Source organism: Rissa tridactyla, chromosome W (assembly GCF_028500815.1).
Source record: "Rissa tridactyla isolate bRisTri1 chromosome W, bRisTri1.patW.cur.20221130, whole genome shotgun sequence".
Taxonomy (NCBI): Eukaryota; Metazoa; Chordata; class Aves; order Charadriiformes; family Laridae; genus Rissa; species Rissa tridactyla.
Window position 1 is genome coordinate 3,357,722 of NC_071496.1, and position 21,800 is coordinate 3,379,521.

The following is a 21,800-nucleotide window of genomic DNA, read 5'->3' on the forward strand; positions in this document are numbered from 1 at the left end:
ACTGCCGGGGGGGGGGGCGGGTTTATATAAAAAAATTGCCCACCTCTTGCTTCGGTGACGTAGCGTTGCACAGTAGAACGGCTGGAAAAGCCGAGATGTTTTGTTAGTTGGAACCCCCGCGATCTTTATTCCTTGCGCTGGGAATTCCTCGGAGCGCGGTCTGAAAAGTGATTCTTCTCGCTGGGGCAGATCCGTGTTTATACCGCGTCTAGTAGCACTTGACTGTAATTCACGGTGACGTTTATTAGCGATAATTTTGTGCGCCTTGATGGCAAATGTACTTCGCAATTATCTTTGAGCAGATTGTTCGCTGGATGGTCTTGATTAGGAAGGTAATTGCGTGTGGTCTGCTGGGGAGAGCAGGGGATGGAGGAGGAAACCAGCTTCTCCTCTTCCTCCTCGGCTCCAGTCTGCTGCTGCTTTCCACTCAGATTTCCACTCGGAGACGGCTCTTGGGACCTTCTTCAAGGTGTTGAGGTTCATAACATGCTGTGTTTACACAACCATCTTTTTTCTTTTTTTTTTTTTTTCTCCTAACAAATCTTCACGTAGGATTTTTTAAATATATAGAGAGTATGGTAATTAAAAGCTGTAGGAAGGCATTCATTTTTACTTAGCTATAGGAAAAGTGAAGGATCATTGATGGAGGGCAATAAAATGCTGTTGCGTTAGGGCCTATAAAGTGAGCAGAAAAAGATGAAATGTTTTTTGTGTGTATTTTCATGTTTTTGTGGGCATTTTCATAATTAAGTCAAGCGCAGCTTGAATTTTTACTCTTTGGAAACTAGAGCACGCCTTGCTATTGTGAAGTTTACACAGATGTATTAGTACTTTTGCTAAAGTTTTACGTGCTTAACGCTATCTTTGGTGAGCGTGCTTTATAAAAATTAAGTTTTAGTTGTCCTTTCTGTCTTTATTTCCCAGAGCTTGATATTATTTTGCTATTTTCCAATTGCCAGCATGATGGAGCAAACCTTATACAATACATTATTATATTAATTATATAAATAAATAAAGCTTGTATATAGGTAAAGGCCTTAATGTGGGGTCTGAATTTTGAAATATCGTTTGTGTACTTTTGTAATAAATAGCTGGTGAGTAGTTGCTGTAAAAAAAACAGTACAACCTCTTTCTTCTATGATTTTTTTCATGTGCGCCTTGTTCAGTCTAAAGGGTGACTGTTCTTTTCAGGACCATCTTAGATCACCGTGTGGTGGTGTTTATTTCCCTCTTTAAACTACGAACATCGCTTTTTTTTCCCCGTTCTAATTGGGGAATATATCCTAGTACCATGTTCTCCGAGTTTAAATACAGCACCTGGGAACTCAGCGTGCGTAACTGCGCCATATTCACTATGTCAGGCAGAAATGTAGTGTACGATGGTAGTGATGGATGGAAAATAACCTCGTCGCTGGCTACTCAGTAATATGTCTTGTGTTTTAATAGGTTATATGTGACATAGCCACTATTGTTTAGTTGTAATTTTTTATAATTGTCTTATCTGGAAGAATTCTCCTCCCAGATTTTGCAATTAATGTGCTTTTTCACTCTTTCTGAAGGTCCCACGTGTGCTTTTCCCTGCTAGTCTGTGTTTTAAACTGAGAAGAAAGCTCCGCAGTTGGGCTTTGTGCCATAAAAAAAGGTTTTTCTTCAAAAAAGAAAAACCTTTATCGAGGTTTTTCCTTTTGCAAAAAGGGCCAAGAAGTTGTAGCCTAACGTTATGAACAAATTGCACGCGATCAAGTCCCTGCTACAGCACTGTTTATTGATTTCCGTCGAGAATAGTTGGGCTATTAGTAGAAGTTTGTTCCTTTTGACAGTTTTCAGGTGTTTCTTTAGCCCAGGAAGCGCAACCTTTGCCTTGTCGTTCATAATTGGGAATTTGCGCACAACTTTGGAGGTTATTGCACAGCGCTGATTGTAGGAAAATCCTTATAGAAACTGAAACCACGTGCTTTAAGATTCAACTAAAAAATCCTGATATTGGCAAATCCCAAATTGGACTTGGCGTATGCTGATCAGAAGCTGGAGTTAGTCTTACTAACACGGATCGCTCATCTTTTGGTGAGGTTTCTGCTGTCTGTATCCCATAACTTCTGCACGGTTTTTAACCGTATTGCGATTCAGAGGTGTAAGAGATGGGCATATGCTGTGTATTATATTCTAAATTAAACCATCAATTCATTTAACCCATTCCCTGACCTGTAGTAGGAAACTTCATTCGTTCCTATAAAGAAGTTTTTCCCAAGGCTGCTAAGGGCTGTATTTGGTGTATTATCACAAATAAAGGGACATAGAGGAGGGAATAAATAACAGTAAATTTACTGCAGCACTTAAATGATTTCACGAGTGTTCAGCTATCATGTAAAGGAAATGAGGGATGGCAATTAGTTTACGTACTCATTATTAACACTCTTAAGTGAAAGCTGGGAGCTTTTGAGCATCCTCAGGGCTGAAGATCAAACCACAAAACTCAAAGAAGCTTCAAGTCCGCTGCTTGTGGAATGAATTGAACGAAGGAGGCTTTAGATACTCTTCTACAAGTAATGAATGAATTTCATTACTGGTGTCCAGGTTCTGTCCTACCTGTAGGAGCAACAGTGCAGAAAACCAAGTAGCATCTAAGGTGAGGCTATGCCTTGATACGCTGAATATTTTATTAACATTAGGCGCATCCAACAGCTCGGATCAGGTCGTGACAAGCACAGTAGATAGGTTCTTGAGAAGAAGGACTGTTTTACTGCCTACGTTAGACCCCGTGTCGTGGCCAAGGATGGAGCTGGGCTGGTTTTACTAGAAGTGGAGTCTCGTGGCATGTGTATTTTCCTCTGGATAAACCATTTTGCTTGTGTAGTGGCTGCTAATCCAGTGCCCGTGATGGGCATAGGTTTGAAAAAGTTAAACGCAAAGTATTATTTTTTTATGTAAAAAAAAAAAAAAAAAAGCCCAACCAATCGCAGTTGCTTCTGCAGCAGGACAGAGTTTAGAAGACGCACCTCTGATTCCTCCCTCTGCAAATCTGCTCGAATTTTATCTGCACAGATTCACCCTTTACTTCTTTTCCCCAAGGCTTTACGCGCGTCTTTGATCCGAGTATGCAATCTAGTAATGTGAATGAGTATTGTGCGTATTCTCTTTATCCTGCCATTGAAAAAGGCATTGTTTATGAAAACACATAGTGTTCCGTGTTTATAGCTCGCTCTCACGTTATAGATTTGGCATGCGTCCGCCTCATTGTCTTGGCAAGATGAGAATTAAACAAGAATGCATGTGCCCCAATGAGGAAAAAGGATGCATTAATTATTGTAGCCGAATGACATTGATTACAGCAATTAAGCTTTTTTTTTTTTAAAAAAAAAAAAAAATAGTTGGAGAACAGAGCAGGAAAGACTAACATCTTCCATTCTACGTGATTGTGGTCACCTAGTGTTTTCTTGCTTTTATTTTAAATATAGCATGGGGGGAAAAGCCCACTTTGATATTCAGATAACATTATTCTCTCTTCAAACGAGTTGTGCGTATCGCACAGTGGAAGAAAAGGTATTCTTAAAATGCACGAAATACTTCTTTTTTTCATCCTTGTTTTTCTCTTCTCCCCTCAATCGTAAAGAGAAGAAACTTGAGACCTAATAGCAGTCTTGCTCTCTGAGTATTTTCTAAGTTCAAAAAACTAGGAAAATGTCACATTCGGGTTCCTTTAGAATACTTTATCTGGGCTTTCTTATTGGCGGTGGTTTCTAAGGTTAAATACTCCTAACAGTTCTTGGTTTTTACTAACAGGAGCTACATTGTGTTACTCATGGGGGATTCTATATAAAGGAAACCACGTTTCTGTGATAAAAAACTGATTTCCTTTAGAATGTGCAGTTCACTAGGTGACAATTTTTAATGTGTTTTTAATAAACTGGTTGTGGAAAGAAATAATTTGCCTTTATTGTGAATATTCCCTCTGGAGTGCTTCTTAAAATTGAGTTCTGGATTTAAGAACAGACTTGGCTTAAACAGAGTAACACCGTCATAACCCGGCTATAATGTTGTGTTTATGGCAGGGCCTATTTATTTGAAAATACAAAATAAACAAGCATTTGGGTAATTAATCGTTGTGCTGTAATGCCTATCAGGCAACGCAGAGGGAAAACTATGTCTGCTCTTGGGCCATTCAGCACTATAAACCTCTTGCTTTTCTTTGTGCTGGAGGTGTCTCTTTCTAATCTTATTTTGAAAGCAGAAAAAATCCTAATGAGCCAAGAGATTGATCATATTTATTTATTTTTTTTTTTTAGTATTATATGACAAGTTCAAATGGTTTAGTAAGCTTTTCCCTCAGTAAGTTTTGCAAGTCTTTTGTTACAGTTGCTCTTAAAAACTCAGTGCTAATGCAAAATACCACGGGTTTTATTGCTTAGAATAGTTGCGTTTCTTGAAAATTTAAATTTTAAAAGAATCTTTAATCATCCCGTGCATTTTGTCACATAGAGAGTAATTTCTGGGCACTTAAAATGCGCTTTGGAAATTCACGTGTCCTTACTTGTCGTTGAGATGTGTCAAACCTCTTCAATAAATAAATGTAGATTTATAAAAAAAAATAATGTGTAGGTTTAATTGCTTAAGAGCAGCGGTGATGTGTATGCCAGGCTGCATTCCTTTGACGCCTCGCAGCTTAGAATATTGTTCAGGGTATGGTAGACAAATGAAACCGTGTTTTCTGTCTCTGTTTATTCTTTTCGTGGGATTAAAAAAAAGGGGTTGGGAAAACATGGGAATTTTGAGAGGAGACTTGAGCTCTGTGGACCCGTGAGAAGTCGCTAGTGATCAGTTCAACTGTTGGCAATAACACCATTTAATTTAACCTTAAGTAGGTAGTAAAGTAAGGCTTGATGTGCTTAATATTAGCATGTTCCTACAATGCCGACATCTCATTTAATTTATCCAATTGGTATTAGTTATTTGTTTTATATATAAAAAGGCTTAGCATCCGTATTTTCTCCGGTGATAATCCCGAGTGCCTTCTATTTCAGGAAAGAGTGCCATCTCCTTAAACAGGTAGAATTTCTCTTCCGGTGTTTGTTTCTTAATTAAAATATCGATCGTCTGGATCTGTGTGTTTAAATCTTTGCTTTCTTTTGATATTTAAAAATCCAGAAACCCTTTGGTATGCTTCTTTTCAGGAACAGAGTGTGAAGACCTCGTAGAAGAGTTGCTGTGTTGCCTCATCCAGCTCATCGTTGAAATTCCCCTCTTGTAAGTTGGCTTTTTTCTTAATTTTTTTTTAACTTCCTTGTGTAAGCTGAGCATTGGCGAGAATATAAAACTTACAGTGATGGGTTCATAATGTTTAAATATTTGTGTTTGAATGCTCCACGTGATGGTTCAGTACCGATAATGATAACCTGCTGCCGGTACCAGCCCTGAATATGCTATTGGAAGAAGTACGTGATCAGCATCTCACACCCACTTCAAACCATCGACAGGATTTATCCTGGTTTATTTTGTAGGAGCTTTGACGTTTGTTTACCTCTGTCGGCACACAGTCAGTCCATACTGCCTTTTGGCTAGAAATGGTTGCGGGGAAGTGTACAGGGTGCAAACAAAAGTTCCTCTTCTGCAGTTGTGTGGGGTTTTGAACATGTGAATGTGCATTAAGTAAGTCATTATTTAATACTAATTGCCGAAATACTAGTGAATTGAAGAAGAGAAATGACTCAGTGGAATGTTTCTGTAGATCGCCAGGTTTGTTTACGTGGCTTTTTTCATGCATCTGCTGTACTTGAGATATGTTGATTCCACATCCCGTTGGGATACGTACCATGAAACATACTTCAGTATTATATGAAGGAGAACGTAGTTCGTTCTTTGGAAATAAAAACCTTTTTCCACACCTGTCCTGATAAATTTTAACTTCTTTTTTTTCCCCCCCAAGATAAACTTTACCAAAGATCACGTTAGTGGTATTTTTTGTGTTAAATTCTATTGCAGTTTGTGCCTAAAATGTAGCGCCCCCAGTTCACAGCTTTGTAAGTGTTTCAGATTATCTGTTATAGCGTAATAGATAATTTTGGCACTTCGTTTTTGTTCTTCGGATTCTTCTTTTGGTTGGAAAGCTGACAAATTCGCAATAGCTTTTGAAACACTGCGCTCATTAAATACAACTCTGTCAACGTTACACGAGGGTTCGGGCTGGTAGCGTGTCATGAATTAGCGATATGATTTAGAGCGTCACTCCGCAAAGCTTGTCAGGGCTTCCTGGAACAGATATGCTTTTTGTTTGGGGCAGATTAGAGGAAGTACAAAGGGGTGAAAGGACTGCGATATATGGGCGAGTTCATAAATCCTGCAGGGTTTTATTTTTCTTTCTTGGAAGCGCCAATGCGTGTGTGGAGTCCGGTGTCATTTATTCTGTATTTCTGGCAGAAAAAGTTTAGGGGCGTCGTTGCTCTTAACCCTTTTCAACAACTGAACCTGTCGGCGTCTCTCTCTCTGGGTGAATGAGGTTGCTGGGAATGGAAGTTGCTGTTGAAAGCGCTTCGTTTACTATCTAATATAATGATAATAGTGGCTTATTAAAAAAGAAGTCGTCATAAAGCCCGTCTATAATCTAATGTTCAGCTATATTGAAAACATACTCACTTCTCGTGAGAGATGTGGAAGGTTTCTGGCTTTTTATGTCAAGTAAGTTGTCTTAGCTGAAATTTTCCTGCAGTAGCAGCTGCTGAATTGCTAGAAAGATACCAACACATGCAAAAGTGTCTATTATTGTCTTGTGTACCAGCATAATAAATTTAACAATGTGCTAATGCCTTAACTAATGCTTTTATCCCTGTGTCATCGAAGGGGGAGTAGGGTAGGGGAAAGGAGATTCGGGAAAAACTTGCTTTCTCTAATACACAGTCCAACTCTGTTCTTCATAAAGATGTTATAAGGCTGAGACATTTTTGCTTAATGTAATACTAATTATTTTTTTCAGGAGAATAATCAGGATTATTTTAGTCGTGAGTTTACTTTTTACTTCCCTTTCTCCCCCTGGTAAGATTTACGCTAGAAATTCTTTTCCTATTTTGTGTGAAGGGAGGAGTTAATTTCTGTCTTTAGCTGGAATAAATCAAGAAGACGACAAGCTGGGAATTTGGGGAAGGAACAGATCGAGTGGAATACGTGGAATATTCAAACCGGTCATGATTTTTCTAGCAGGACTTCGGATCACTTGCTAGAGGATAGGCAGCCCTGGCAGCATACAGGTGGCACTGCTAACAGAGCGTCTGTCTGTAAAACTGCTATTAAAGGTGAATTTTTGTTGTGACAGGCCACTAAAATCTCCGTGCTGGGTCTGTCTTTGAAGCGTCATTGCGAACGGCGAGCTTTTTGCTAGGAGCATTCGATAGCCTTAACAGAGGATTGTCACAATTAGCGTGTCCCTTGGGTTCTGTAGCTGCGGTTTCACGCAGCAGTGGACACAGCTGGCACCTGTTGGCTAAATATATTGCTTCTCTGCACCCCAGTTTATGCTGCTTCTTCTCTCCTTCACTGAAAATACTAAGATTAGTTATTTTTAAAGCATGGAGGACCATCTCCATGCCCAAAATGCAGGAGCAGAGGTACCTGTGCAACAGTCCCGCGCTCTTTGCTTTTGAAATTGTCCTGAATCTCGCGTCAGATGCTTTTTGGTGAAAGCAGTACGCTTCGGAGGTACTACAATGTTCTTTTTCCCCTCTATCTGATTTCAGATGTGCTGTCTTAATTTTTATATTTTTTTCTTTTGTACACGTGTTACGGACAGCATTGCTGGGTGATGCTGTGTAGATGCTGTTAACGGAGTTGTGAGAAATGTGTGATTATAATATAGATCCTGTTATTCTTTGCTGTCGAGCGTCACGTTGTGAAGATGTGTAAGATGACAGGCACTGTTGGGAGCAGAGCTTCGGATCCCTGTCCGTGGCATTTTGCAGGCAGGTACATAATCTTTTAACCCGTATTCCCGAGTGACCAAAAGCAAGTGGGAGAGTTTGGGCTTGGCAGGGACGCTGAGTTCCTGAAGGCTCAAATCTTTCCTGAGCACAGGGCAGAGCTTGCTCACCTCTGAGCTTCCTCCACTGGAAGCCTTGGCAGAATGAGCTCCTGTCCACCTGCAAAATAAACTATGGACGTACTTGGAGAAGGCAGGTGGGCAATCCAGCTCTAAATTAATAAGGAAGGTGTGTGAGATGGGGAAGACGACAAGTGGCAAATCTGCAACCCGCCTCTCCGTATCCCTTGCTATGAAATATAACCGGAGAAGCAAAATGCGTTGATTTTTGTTGGGAAAGGTTGTGGAGATGCGCAGCATAGCCTATCTAGGGGTGTCTCGGAGATCAATTTAAGAAACCTTGTCAAAGTTAGTTTGTATCGGGAAAGGTAAACGTGCTTTAAGGCAGTTAGATTAGATTCCGCATAGTTAAAGCAGGTTGTCAGTAGGTACCGTGGGACTCTGCAGCGTCGTGGCCCCGTACCTGAGAGTTATTAAAAAGGTCTTGAATTACCCTTTTGAAAACCATTGTACAAAACGCCAAGGAAAAAGGTTTCATGTTTAATTTCGAGACGTTTTATAGAAACTGCAGCATTATTGCTTTTCAAGAATTAGACTTGTGCAGCCCCTTGTAACGCTCGTGTTAGGGTAAGCTGGTGTTTGATTTACGGCTCCCTCGGGTGTGTTACGGATACTCTGCTTTTTCTTGGCTTTTGTTAATGTTAGCACTCAGGAGTGTACGTTAATGATTAAAACTGCCGAGTCAGCAAAAAGGTGCGACTCCGGCCTTTAATTGTCTGACTTTTTAGGTAGAAACTATCGCTAACGTTTTGTTGCGAGATAGAGCTCCCAAAGCTTTAAATTACGAAGGCTTCTTTCAGCAGCTTGTTAAGAGCTGGTGTGCATAACCGAACATCTGGTTGTTATCAGTACATTTTCACTTCATTAAAACCCGTAAATGCATATGGAGGAAAAAATGAAATACTGTGATCTAGTTACATCACTGTTAACTAGCACCCCGTGGTGCCGGTAGAAGTTAGTTGATATTTCTATTATTTTCTTTAGTTGCTAAGATTGCAACCTAAACCAAGTGTTACTGCCAAATGTTAAATGTTAACAATGTTGTGACTCGCTCTAAGGATGCTCGCTGCATTTCCTGGGAGCTTAAAAGTCAAACGTAGGCGGAGGAAGGGCGATATAATTGGTTATAAAGCTCTATGGGATCATTGCAATGCAGGAACGATGCCATGTGCAGACGATGATGAGGAATGTTTAGGCTTTTTCTTTTTTTTTTTTTTTTTTCTTCTTTGAAGCAGAGAAGAGGTTAAGAACTGTTTTCTTTCCTATTTCGTGAGTGTCATAATTTCATTTTTTTTCGTTACTTTCAAAACAAGAGATCAGAATAGTGTTTTTTGGAAAAAGGGACTATTCAAGGAACTTTTATCCAGACTGTAGTAGCTCCAGTATTTGAAGAGCTATTTGACTTTAGCATTTTTGGCAACTTTGCCTAATCATCAAAGGGAAACTTCCATCTGTTGAAACTTAGGTTGAAGCTAGCAAAAATACCCAAACTGAAGGAGACTTGTATTGCTTCCCTTTGAAGATCCTCAAAGCTTGAGACGACTGTGCTCTGTGTAGGAGGGATTTGATGAATATGGAGGGATTTTTTTTTTATTTGTGGTGGTGCAGCAAATGAAAAATATTTATTTATTTGGAAGATTTTCTTCATTGCACTTGCATCCTTTTCTCTTCTCCGATGGCAGATGTGTGACCTCTGATCTGTCTAAAGGCCCTGAGCAGGAATACCTTTACCTGTATCACCTGTTGTTTTTTCTGTTCTGATTCTATTCTAATTTAGTTTTTACTTTAGACTCAGATCAGTGTTTCTCTGTGACCTGTCTTTTCACTAGGTGAGCTTAAATTTACATTCAACTTGTAACAAACTTTCTGATCCCAGAGCATGGTGTGAGAGGTCTGGACTGTTTATTGTACGTCGTGCTGTATGTTCATGCTCCTGACAATCAGCTTTCTCTGTTACCGTTTTCAGCCCTGTTTTTAGAAAAGATACTGAGTGCATCTTGGAAAACACCCGCTTGCTGGTATTTGGGTTTGGTCTCTGGTCTGGGCAGCAAAGGCACCTAGGCACTGAAGTCAATCATGTCTCTTTTTGGCACCTTAAGAGTTTGCAGACTGTTTAAAATCGGTGACCGAAACCAGGTTGACAAGCATAAGCCGTTTTTCTCCATTGCCTAGAAAGCCATGAGACCCCCAAGAGATTATTGCTGCCGGAACATCAAGGTGGCTCTGCCTTGAAACCAGTGGCTCACATTTGAGAAGTGGTGGTACAGAGAGACTGTGGAGCAGGTCTGCCTTTCACTCCGGCTTCACGGCTGGAACACAGGATGTGATTCCTGTGGTCTGGCTCTGCCCGGATCTCTGCAGTGGTCTGCAGTAGCTTTTTGGGCGCTTGGGTCGTCTTCCTTGTGGCTGCCTTTTCATAGAATCAGAATCACAGAATGGTTTCGGTTGGAAGAGACCTTAAAGACCACCTTGTTCCACCCCCCCTGCCCTGGGCAGGGACACCTCCCACCAGACCAGGTTGCTCCAAGCCCCATCCAGCCCAGTCTCTTCTTTGAAGTTTTTTGCTTGGATTTAGTGGATATTACATACGAGACTTGTTGATGTGCAAGGCAAATACAGAAGAACATGGATGCTCTGTGCAATCCTAGGTTATTTGTAATATTTTTATACTGTAGAGGAAAGAACTGAATGCCAATGAGGTGAAAATGTGTACAGCCACGTAGTCTCAGATGGTTCAGGAATAGTTCTGGGAATACAAGGTCTTGAATCCAACTATCATTTTAATCCTTGAGATACTCCTTTTAGAGTGTTGCCATCACAGAATCCCAGAGTGGCAGGGGTTGGAAGGGACCTTCGGAGATCATCTAGTCCAACCCCCTGCCAGAGCAGGGTCACCCAGACCAGGTGGCACAGGAACGCGTCCAGGAGGGTTTGGAATGTCTCCAGAGATGGAGACTCCACAGCCTCTCTGGGCAGACCGTGCCAGGGCTCTGCCACCCTCAAAGGAAAGAAGTTTTTCCTCATGTTCAGATGGAATTTCCTGTGTTCCAATTTGTGCCCGTTGCCCCTTGTCCTGTCACCGGGCACCACTGAGAAGAGTCTGGCCCCATCCTCTTGTCACCCGCCCTTTAGATATTGGTGAGCATTGATGGGATCCCCTGTCAGTCTGCTCTTCTCCAGGCTGACCAGCCCCAGGGCTCTCAGCCTTTCCTCAGCAGAGGGACCCTCCAGTCCCTTGATCATCTCAGTAGCCCTCGATCTTGAACTGGGGGCCCAGAACTGGACAATCCATTTTCGGTTGTTTTCTGCCTCTCATTCTGTCCCCCAGTCAAGAATACCCGGTGCGAGGGAGATGCAGCAGGAAACGTTCAGAGATGCTCTCTGCTTCCAGTTAGTGTTTCTTAAGTGCCCCTCTGGGACATCTCCCAAATGTTTGGAGTCAGCTGTAATGAACGCAGCGCGTTATCGGCTGCTGCGGTGCCTCTGTGCCATCAGTGGGTGTAAAATTAGGAGTGATTCCAAGAGGAAGGATTATGTTCGCTTTGAGTTGTTGTACTTGTATCCTGAGCCTGATAACCAGATATTCTCCTCGCTTTCCAGTTTTCAAAACTGATCCTATTCTCTGTGGTGACTCCTCTTTCACCTTTCTGGTGGGCCCTCAGGAAGCAGGGAAATGAAACCTGGTTCCTGTATGATTTGAGAGTTTTTGTATGAATCAGCCCTTTTGGCAACTCTCCGAAATTAGAAAACGAGTTACCTTTTAACCTTTTAATACGCGGAGTAGACAGCTCGGGCTGGGGGAAAGTTCAGGAAAATATTTAAACTGGGGAGGGGGGGGGGGGTGGTTTAGCGGTGTGGGTTGAAATCCAGAGGTTTGTTCCTGACTGTTCAGCCTGTTTGCTCTGGAGGTGTGAAATCATTTATGAGCTCTCGGCCTCTGTTTGCTGAGCTATAGAAATAGCTGCAATTCATTGAGTAATTAAAGCGTTTACAACAGTGTGTGCCTTCAACGTGGTAGTTGGAGTTCCTAGCTGAGATTTTCCTATATATTCCCTTTATACTTGGTTCCTCTTTCACAGACCCCTCTCTCGCAGGCAGGGAACAAAGCTGAACGATGTGGTGAACACAGAGAGGGGTTGTGAGCGGTGCTTGGCGTTGGAGAGGAGCCAGCGGTGGCGGGATGGTGACACATAGGTAGATTGTCGAAGTTCTGGGTAGATGACACTGGTAGAAGGTCACCCCCATGGTTTGGAATGGAACGAGGAGACACTGGGGAGCCGAGGTTTTACCAGGCCCATGGCTTTTGTTCTGTGGGCTTCATTGCAGTGTTTGGAAACAGTAATTATGCTAATACCTCTCTCCCCTTAAGAATTTAGATACAGAAGCTGCTGGTAGCATCAGACTCCTGATCTTTTAAGGTCTCTTCCAACCCAAACCATTCTGTGATTTTACGATTCTAAACTGGTCCTATTGTTTTTACTTGAGTCTGCAAACAAGAGTATTTTGGTTTTTGTATTTTCCCCATAGGCTATGATCGCCGGATGACCTTGCTATGACAACCTTCACGTTTTGGTCCGCTTTAGACTCCAGCATTTTCTTTGTAGCTCAGAAGTAAATCCACTTTGAAACCTCATGGTGTGTCGTGGTGTGGCATCTGTTGGCTACGTGGCACCAGTTAGTGCCAGGACTTGTCTGTGGGTGCAAGCAAGTAACGGCCAGTGGTCAAGCTAGTGCAGTTGGAAGAGTTATTGCTCAGGCAGGGTGCCTTAACTGGCTGCTTGTGCGTGCTCTTTTCCTTTCTCTACCGCAAAAAAGATCTTTTATTTTTGTTAAAATGACTGTTTTGACCATAGACCTCTCTTTCAGACATTCAGAACTTTTGAAGTGCGCTGTCAGCGTTGTGGTGTATACTTGAAATAACTGCCTGTAAAAGGGCAAGCTGAAATCTTGGTCCACTTCAAGCAGATAAAACCTTGTAATAAGCAGAGAGATGGACTGATGCGGTTCTCCAGCCCCAAAAGCCTGAAGGTTTGATGGAATTTAAAAGTCTGCCGCTGCAATTAATAAATAAAATAAATCAATAAAAATATATGTTCTTGATGGAAGATGAGAAGTGTTAGACTTTCTAGTTTGCATCCTGGAAGAATTAGTTACTCTACGAATTTCTTCTGAAGCAGTACATTTTTTTTAGAATCGTAGAATCATAGAATGCGTTGGGTTGGAAGGGACCTCTAAAGCCCATCTAGTCCAACCCCCCTGCAGTAAGCAGGGACATTTTCCACTAGATCAGATTGCTCAGAGCCTCATCAAGCCTGGCCTTGAATGTCTCCAGGGATGGGGCCTCCACCACCTCTCTGGGCAACCTGGGCCAGTGTCTCACCATCCTCAGTGTAAAAAACTTTTTAAATCTAAATTAAATGCTGCTTTAAAGGAGTCCTCCCAGGGCCAAAGGTCTCTCCAAGAGGAGCCCAGGATCTGTGTGGTCTACCTGACAAAAAGGATTAAGATGGAAAGTTTAACCGACTTCTTAGAATTTTTGTCATATGATTTTCCTGAGTTGTTGTCTAAAGATCACTAAAATACAAATAGTACGTGGTTGTTTAATTTTAAAAGCTTTTCAGCGAAGTTGAAATGATCTGATATCATGGCTTTTGGAAGGAATCCCTTGACGTATCAACTGTTTCGCATTGAAATGTAGATACTGAAACGTGTGTTAAATACATACGCACACCTATATTATGCCAGCATCTAGGAATCTTGCCTTTTGGAGCTCAAGTCACCATTTTCTGAAGAATTCCTAATTTCAGATAATCGCGGATACGTAGATATGTCTTTCGCTTTAGAGACTAAATGTGTATATATAAGGTTTTGTGGCCAGAACTCAGTTTTAACCTTCGTGCGAGAACCCGGACCAATTCCATCTGGTTAAAGAAACGGGCGCTTCCTTTGTGTCGCGCTGTAAGAAATGGGATAGCGAGGAGGAATGGCTACTTGTAGTGAAGAAAGAACCCAAATGCAGGAGAGAAACGATTGCCGTGATTTCTAGAGCTCAGTCTATGCCAGGTTGTTTCCTCATGAAATTAGTAGGTCTTAAAGGGGGAAAAACATTCATATCCGTTAGGTTTTTTTACCCGATATGGGGATATATCCCCCAGTGGGAAGTAGAGAGAGGAAAAAAAAAATAAAGCAAGCAGTGAGAATAACTATTAAAATCTCCAAAAGAGAATATCCAGAAGGAGGGGGAAAAAAAAACCCCCAAAATCTATGTACGGTTTGGTACATTGTTCTGTGAAGCCCGTTTACTTGGGACGTGAGCTTTAGCTGCGTTCTGTGGATTTTTTTGTTTGTTTTATAAGACACTTGGGAAGGGGAAAGAAAAAACCCAAAAACAAACCCACAGAAACTCAAAACATCGTGCAGTTCTGGTTTTCTGAAAGAAATAGCTAAATAATTTTGACATGTAATTGATACATGGCCTCATTATTTCTACTTTCCTCCTTATCTGCAAGCAAACAGTTTTCAGAGGAAGTTGGAGATCAGCAGAAATTCCATGTAAAAGTCATTCTATATGACCGATAGGTTTGAATAAAAAAAAAAAAAAAAAATATATATATTCCAAAACAAAACCCCCTATTCTATAGCCTCTCAGTATAAATAAACAGTATTTTCTTTGAAGTTAAAAGAGGTTCCTGGTAGTTGTTGTGACCCTTTAGAAATGCTGGAGTTTCAGAAAACTGTACATTTGACCCTTGGCGGTGAAAATAATTTTGCTCTGAAGCTTTATCCTTGTGCTGATAAATGAAGGGTGACTGTAGCTGAGGGGTTACCCCAGATATCAGGGCTCCGGTTGTGTTTGTGTCAGAGCGGATTTAATTTGAACAGATTCGACAGGTTGAGCGGAAAGTTTCTGCAGTTAAACGTGCCCTCGCTGGGTTTTTGAATAGCAAGAAAATTGGAATAAGTCACTAACTGGAGCTGCGTGAATTTTGCTTTATTTCTGGTGGTGTTTTTTTTTTTTTTTTCTTTCAGAGTTATATAAGGGTATTGAAAGCAGATTTAAGAAAAAAATAATTAGAAAAATTATTACTTAATGCATTACAGTAACCTCTTTGTTTATTTCTTTAGGCTGAATCTTATAAAAATAGGAAAGAATTGTGTAATGTCTCCTCCGATTTGCTATTCCGCTTGTATGGTTTGTCAGAAAACGAAATGAATGAATGATTGAGATGGAGAAAAAGCATCCTAGCCACTGAAATGTGGTTCCTCTCAGCAAAGTGACCCAGCTGGTTTGGATGTTGCGGCATGTCACGAAGTCACCCTTTTCATTCATCAGCCCGGGGTTGGAGACTGTATTCTTGTATTCTCAGCCTTGGTAATGACAGGCTTCTGAATTTTATTTTTTCTATAGCTAAAAAGTATTTTTTTTTTCCCAAGCTGTCGTTTTTATTTTGACAGGAAAGTATTTCTTACTTATCTTTTTTTTTGCTGGTGGCTAAAGTTCTAATAATCATAGAGTCGTCTAGGTTGGAAGGGACCTTTCAGATCGTCGAGTCCAACCATCAACCCAACACTGACAAAAACCATCACTAAAATATATCTCTAAGCGCTATGTCTACCCATCTTTTAAATAAATCAGTACATATAGATTTTTTTTTTTATTTTGTTTCCCCTGCTTGGGATGGACGTGGGCAGTGGATTGCGAAGCGTCCCGGTTTCGGAGAGGGGAGCGGGAGCCGTTCCCAGCTCAGCCTTGCTTCTGGCTGGGATGGATTTGCAGTGGAACCAGATCACAGCGTAACCTCTGGCCCGATCTAATTATCGGCATTTACACTGGCCAGACTTCCTCAGTAGTGGGCAAAAAGTCAGGTAACTCACCAAAACGAGAAGTAATTACGATGTACTTCATGATTTTTAAGGAAGAATGTTATGCAAGTGGTAGGGCTCTTCCTGACCTATAACTGAAAATGTTAACGCGTTCCAACAGTTAAATCATGCGAGAGAAAATAAAAACAGTGAGTTTGCATAACCTTCACTTTCAAAAACATTTCTGTATCGGAGGTAGTGCCGTTCTGCCGACTGCGCTCCAGGAAATTGTGATTCCAGTTTGCTCCTGACTTTGAGCAAGTAACTCGCACCCTCTTTGCTCAGAAACTCCGGCTTGGAGCTACTGCAGAACAGCTTAGTTTAGGCACTCTACACACCCCGATGCACAAAACTCTTCTCGTTCTTTACAGTAATACATGTTATTTACAGTATTTCTAGCAGCGCGCTTGAGAATATTAAGTTATTTGAGTGTGCTAAAAGTCAGACTGATTTCTTCGAAACAAAATCCAGTTCATTTTAGTAAGGACCACACCAGTCCTGATCCTGAGATGCGTCAAGAGTTTTACTCCAGACAGTTTTTTTTCTTTTTTTTTTTTTTTCTGTGGTTAATTTATTTTTCTTTCAAGGCAGGTTGTACTGTGGTTTTCTACCCATTGTTATTTGAAAGAGCACTTTGGTTTATGTCTATGCTTGTTTTAACTGTTAAGAGTCAAAATTTTGGAAGGTGACATTGTAACAAAGAAAAATATAACATCACTGCTTAAACACACAGTGATGCTGGGTTTTGTTTGGTTTGTTTTTAATTTTAAATAAAGATACTATAAAATCTTTGCGTTTGAGAAGTATAAATAGATTTTGCATTTCCAGTAGGTCCAGGGATCAGTTATCCCCCTCGATAATTGACGCCGGACACCTGTAACTTAATGGTATTGGATTGCGATGCGTGTTGTGGAAATGAAATAGTAACGGTGGGGGAACCATTAAAAGTACTTAATAAGCATCGTTCTAACGGTTTACAGGATGGTGCTGTTGAACCGAACGAAATAGCTCCTTACTTCTGGAGGAGGGGAAAAAAAAAACGGTCTTTGGTTGAAAGCAAAAATGGTGCTGGCTTATGTCCAAGTTATTGTGTTTTAAAAGGTTTCATGGAGTATGCAATTTATTACTGATTAAGGAGGCAAATGCCATTGTTTTCCCCCCCCCCCCGCTTTTGAAAAACAAGGTGCGTGACAAGGTCGTCGTAGGCAGAGGTGGGAACAGAAAGCACAAGGTATCCCCAATAGTGGATCTCTCTCTCATCCATTTTGCTGCACAGCCTTTCCTAATTAACCTTAACTTAATGAGCTTTGTTAAATTATCTGGTGTCAGTATTTAATCATTACAGCACGTTCTTTGGGATTGGCTGTAATAGCTTCACTCTTACCTCAAAAATACCATTGAAAACTGAACAACTGTAGGTACTATCTTGATATCCTGAGCATTTCTTAAACTAGTGTTTGTATATTATATTCCTTTCTTAGGGATCTCCTTTTCCTGGCGGATGGAGCTGTGTTTGGCTACCCGGACATTTCCCCGACTTACCGTGATGGTTTTATGCCAACTGTATTTTAACAGGACAAAGGACACGCTTTTGAGATGTATTTATTATTTTTAGAGTGAAGTGTAGTCTGAAAATTGCAGCCGTAATGTTCTGGGCAATACCTCGATATTTTTACATTGTCTTGTCTTTTTGGCATCTAAAAAAAAAATGCTTATGTTTAAGAAAAGCATCCCATTGTTGTACAAAATGATTCTGGGTTTTTCGAATTTGTTGTTTACGTGTTCCCAATTGAAACTCGCTGTGCTAAACAGGGTGTAACGTCAGGTGAAGCTACCGAGTCTTCTTGGAAGTCAATTTGTAAACAAACCCAGTGGATCAATCTTTATAAATTTTCCTTTTTTTTTTTTTTTTTCCCCCCCTGCAGAGATATTACATACAGCATTTCCTTGGAAGCTGTGACGACTCTCATCGTCTTCCTCTCCTGCCAGTTATTCCACAAAGAAATTCTACGAGAGAGCATCATTCACAAATACCTGATGCACGGTCGATGGTACGTCGCGTTCTAGGGGGGTAACTTAGGGCTAAAGCGAACGCTTCTGATGCCGTGTTCAGGCTGTTTGTGCTTCAAAAGAAAAGACAGCGACGTACATTTAGATAGAAAACTTGTTTTGCTCAAAAAAAAAAACCAACCCCAGAACACAAAACCAAACATCTGTAAAGCCTGCTGGAAGGTTTCAGGTTTAAATCTCACAGCCCAGACTTCAGTGAAACTGTTTTGGAGGCCATTTTCACTTTTTGAGGGTAATTTCATTGACTTAAAAGAGCTTTTACGTTTCAGCATGGTTTTTTTTGATTCAGCTGTGGGTCTTGTCCTGTAACGCCGCAGTTTAGAGAACCCACGTGCCTCAGAAATGCTAAGGAGCCTTCTTGTGTTACAAATAAATAGCAGCCTCCCAAAAGATAGCACGTATGTGCTACGCCGGGTTTTAAGACGCAATAGTGGAAATACTTAGGAGGTGGTGAACTCGGTTGTGTGAGGAATACCACTTGTTCTGGCGAGTCGGTTGTTTTGTTTAAATCCTTTGTCGTGGTGGCTTGTACGTGTTTTAGGCTACCATCCATCCTCTTTCAACTTTAAATTCTGTGTGGGCAGCTTGTTGGTAAATGTATCTCTTGCCTGGTTTTCTGAAAGTTCTACTAGATGTAAGAGAGGTCCTGCTCCGGGGTGACATGCAGGGCGAGGAGGGAGGCAGAGGGAGCCCAGGGCAGACTTCAGTAGTGGGCGGGGAGAGCAATTGGGGGCAGAAGAGCCTCGGTGTTTGTGGGGTTTGGTGGTACTTAAACTGAAGGAATTGCGGGTTTGGGGCAAAATCAGAATGGTTTGGGTTGGAAGGGACCTTAAAGTAGTAGTGTAGTTCCACCCCCCTGCCCTCGGCAGGGACACTTCCCACCAGCCCAGGTTGCTCCAAGCCCCGGCCAACCTGGCCTTGAACCCCTCCAGGGATGGGGCAGCCACAGCTTCTCTGGGCAACCTGGGCCAGGGGCTCACTGCCCTCACAGCAAAGAATTTCGTCCCAGTATCCCATCTCAATCTCCCCTCTTCCAGTTTAAAACCGTTCCCCCTCGTCCCATGGCTCCCCTCCCTGATCCAGAGTCCCTCCCCAGCTTTCCTGGAGCCCCTTGAGGGACTGGAAGGGGCTGGAAGGTCTCTGCGGAGCCTTCTCTTCTCCAGGCTGAACCCCCCCAGCTCTCTCAGCCTGTCCTCCCAGCAGAGGGGCTCCAGCCCTCCCAGCATCTCCGGGGCCTCCTCTGGCCCCGCTCCAACAGCTCCGTGTCCTTCTGCTGTTGGTGCCCCAGAGCTGGAGGCAGCACTGCAGGGGGGTCTCCCCCGAGCGGAGCAGAGGGGCAGAATCACCACCTTCCACTTCCCTTCTCTTGGCAGAAGAGATAGTATGTGTAGGTCTAAGTTGGGAGCAGCAGGTACCTGGCCTCTGGGGAGAGAGGTGGGAATTTGGGCAATGGGAAGAGTTGGAGGGGCACTGCTTAGAGGGGACTGGAGGACATCATAACACAGCCCCTGTCTGTCCGCCTCTGAATCATTTGGGCACGGGATCCAGCTATTTGTTTCTGTGGAAATCCTTCTCCGTTTTGTAATTACGGTGACCTTTTATTTAAATCCAACAAATTTTACGTGCGTTTGTCAGAATCATTGATGGGAGGTCAGCTGTTTCACTGGTCTTTGCAAATTGGGCCCAGCTGCACACACAGCCAAAAATACGGGGTGGGGGTTGTGTGGAGAACAGCTATTGTTACCTGTCCTGTGCAACCAAAGCATGGAGTGAAAACTGAACGAATACAATGGTTTTTTTTCCTTGCATAAATATTTTTCCCGTTGTGTCTTGAGGTAAAGGACTACAATGATTCCAGAAATCTAACGATTGATTTAAAAGTAGTATTGAAAAAAAGAAAACAAACAGTACGTTTCCACGATCCGGCTGTGGAAGTTGCTCCTGCTGAGCCCTGCTGAAGTCGGGGCAGCTTCGCATGAGCGAGACCTTGGCGTTCTTTCCCTTTCCAGTCTGCTGGAGACTGGGAGAGTTGCTGTCTGTGTTCAATGCCAAACGCCAGCCTTCTGCACCCTGCCCGGGCTTTGTTGCGCCAATTTCTGCGGGTTGTGAGTCAACTAAAGCTGTTTTCTTTCTCTTTTCAGTCTCCCGTATACCAGCAGACTTGTGAAAACTTTACTATATAATTTCATTAGACAAGAAAGAAGCCCTCCTCCGGGGACCCATGTCTTTCAGCCGCAAACAGACGGAGGAGGACTGCTTTACGGAATCGCCTCTGGGGTGGCAAGTGAGTCTTCCTTTCTATAAACTATATTTCAAACCTTATGAAGTGTTGCCTTCTATGTCACCTCTTACAAACACACCTGTAGCCCGTTTCTTTTTCAACAAGTGATACCAGTATAAAAAAAGCTGTCCACAGGCCTGCTTGGATTGTAATCGTATGTGGTCCATCTCAAGATGAGTTAGGACCCGTAACGATGATGCCTGCAGGACACCACATGGTAAAAGTAGTGCTTAGTCCCTATTTTTCTTTTATTGAGACATTAAAAAAAAGAGCCCCAAACAACCAACTCGTGCCCCATGTGATAAATCACATGCCTTGAGTTACTTAAAATGTACGAAATAGTTTTATTTGCGTCTTTTATTCTTCATAATTGCTCAGTTAGGGTAGGGTGACCCGCCCTGCGGCTCTGCTCGAGCAGAAGGTTGGCCTAGGTGGCTTCAAGAGGTCCCTTCCCAGGCTGAAGGGTTCTGTGATGTAAGGGAGTGGCATAAATAGGGATTTTTATCACATATTTTAGTGTATGCCTTTCCCAGTAGGTTGACTAATGTTTTTTCCTGAATGGGATGACTAGACTCTGACCTTTTGTGGGCGAACTGTTTGCTATAGAGAGATACCGCCTGAAGAATATAAAAGACTTGATGCCATTTTTTGTTAAGAAAAAGGGTTCTCGTGGGTTTTTTTTGTACTATATACTGCGTTTTGGTTGGTGGTTACTCTCTTCCCCGCACCAGATGTGTTTTATTGGTGTGTGTATTACATATAAAAATCCTTCCTAAAGGTTTTTCTTTTCCATCTGATAGGAATAAAATACAACACGTTGCTAACAGTAAAGGTACACGTTATTTTCTTTTTCCCCGATAACCTAAGTAAACACTTTCCGAGTCATTTGCTGTTAAAACTGATACTATTTATTTTGCTCTTTTGTGCAATCCATTCACTGTCAGCATCCCTAAGGGATATTAAAGTTCAGGCCGCAAAATGGTCTGCCAGAAAATGTTTTACAGCCTGTGACAGTGCGCGTGGATCTCCTCATGGAGGCAGTAAAAGAGCACGTCTCTCGAACCGGGTGCAGCGTAGCCTAAACGTGTCGCAGCTCCTGCGTAAGATGAGGTTACACGCAGCTCAGTGTGCTGCTGGAACACGCGCCTCCCTTCTGGTTTCCAGTTTACGTGCCCAAGGGTCGACCGCTGCGATGGTTGGGTTGTGCCTGTAATGTAAATGCATCAAAAAAACAGTTGCTTGGTTTGCAGTTTATTTAAACAGAGAAGAGAAATTAATTAAATTGTTCCCTAAAACCTTTTTATTCGAGAGTCCCAGCAGGTATGTTCCCTTCCTTCTTTTCGATTGCTAGAAAAAAATTGCACTTAAAACGTTTTTCCGAAGCAGTTTTCAGTACGTGGTTTGTTGTACTTGTGCTTGTGACTGAAGAGCGGTTCTCACCGCGTGTTTTGGTACCTCTGCTTACCTGATGGGTTTATTCTTCTTGGTTCTAACCTCACGCGTGAG

At 42.1% G+C, this 21,800-nt stretch overlaps 1 protein-coding gene across 5 annotated transcripts in view; it reads left to right on the forward strand.

Annotated features, from left to right (window-relative positions):
* Positions 1 to 21,800, forward strand: part of LOC128901939 (dymeclin) — a 240,007-nt gene that overhangs the window by 30,328 nt on the left and 187,879 nt on the right. For all 5 annotated transcript variants that reach the window (XM_054184095.1, XM_054184091.1, XM_054184096.1 and 2 more), the window contains 3 exons: positions 5,169 to 5,241; positions 17,869 to 17,994; positions 20,155 to 20,297. In XM_054184095.1, coding sequence (XP_054040070.1) covers positions 5,169 to 5,241; positions 17,869 to 17,994; positions 20,155 to 20,297 — 342 coding nt within the window. The remainder of the gene's footprint in view (positions 1 to 5,168; positions 5,242 to 17,868; positions 17,995 to 20,154; positions 20,298 to 21,800) is intronic.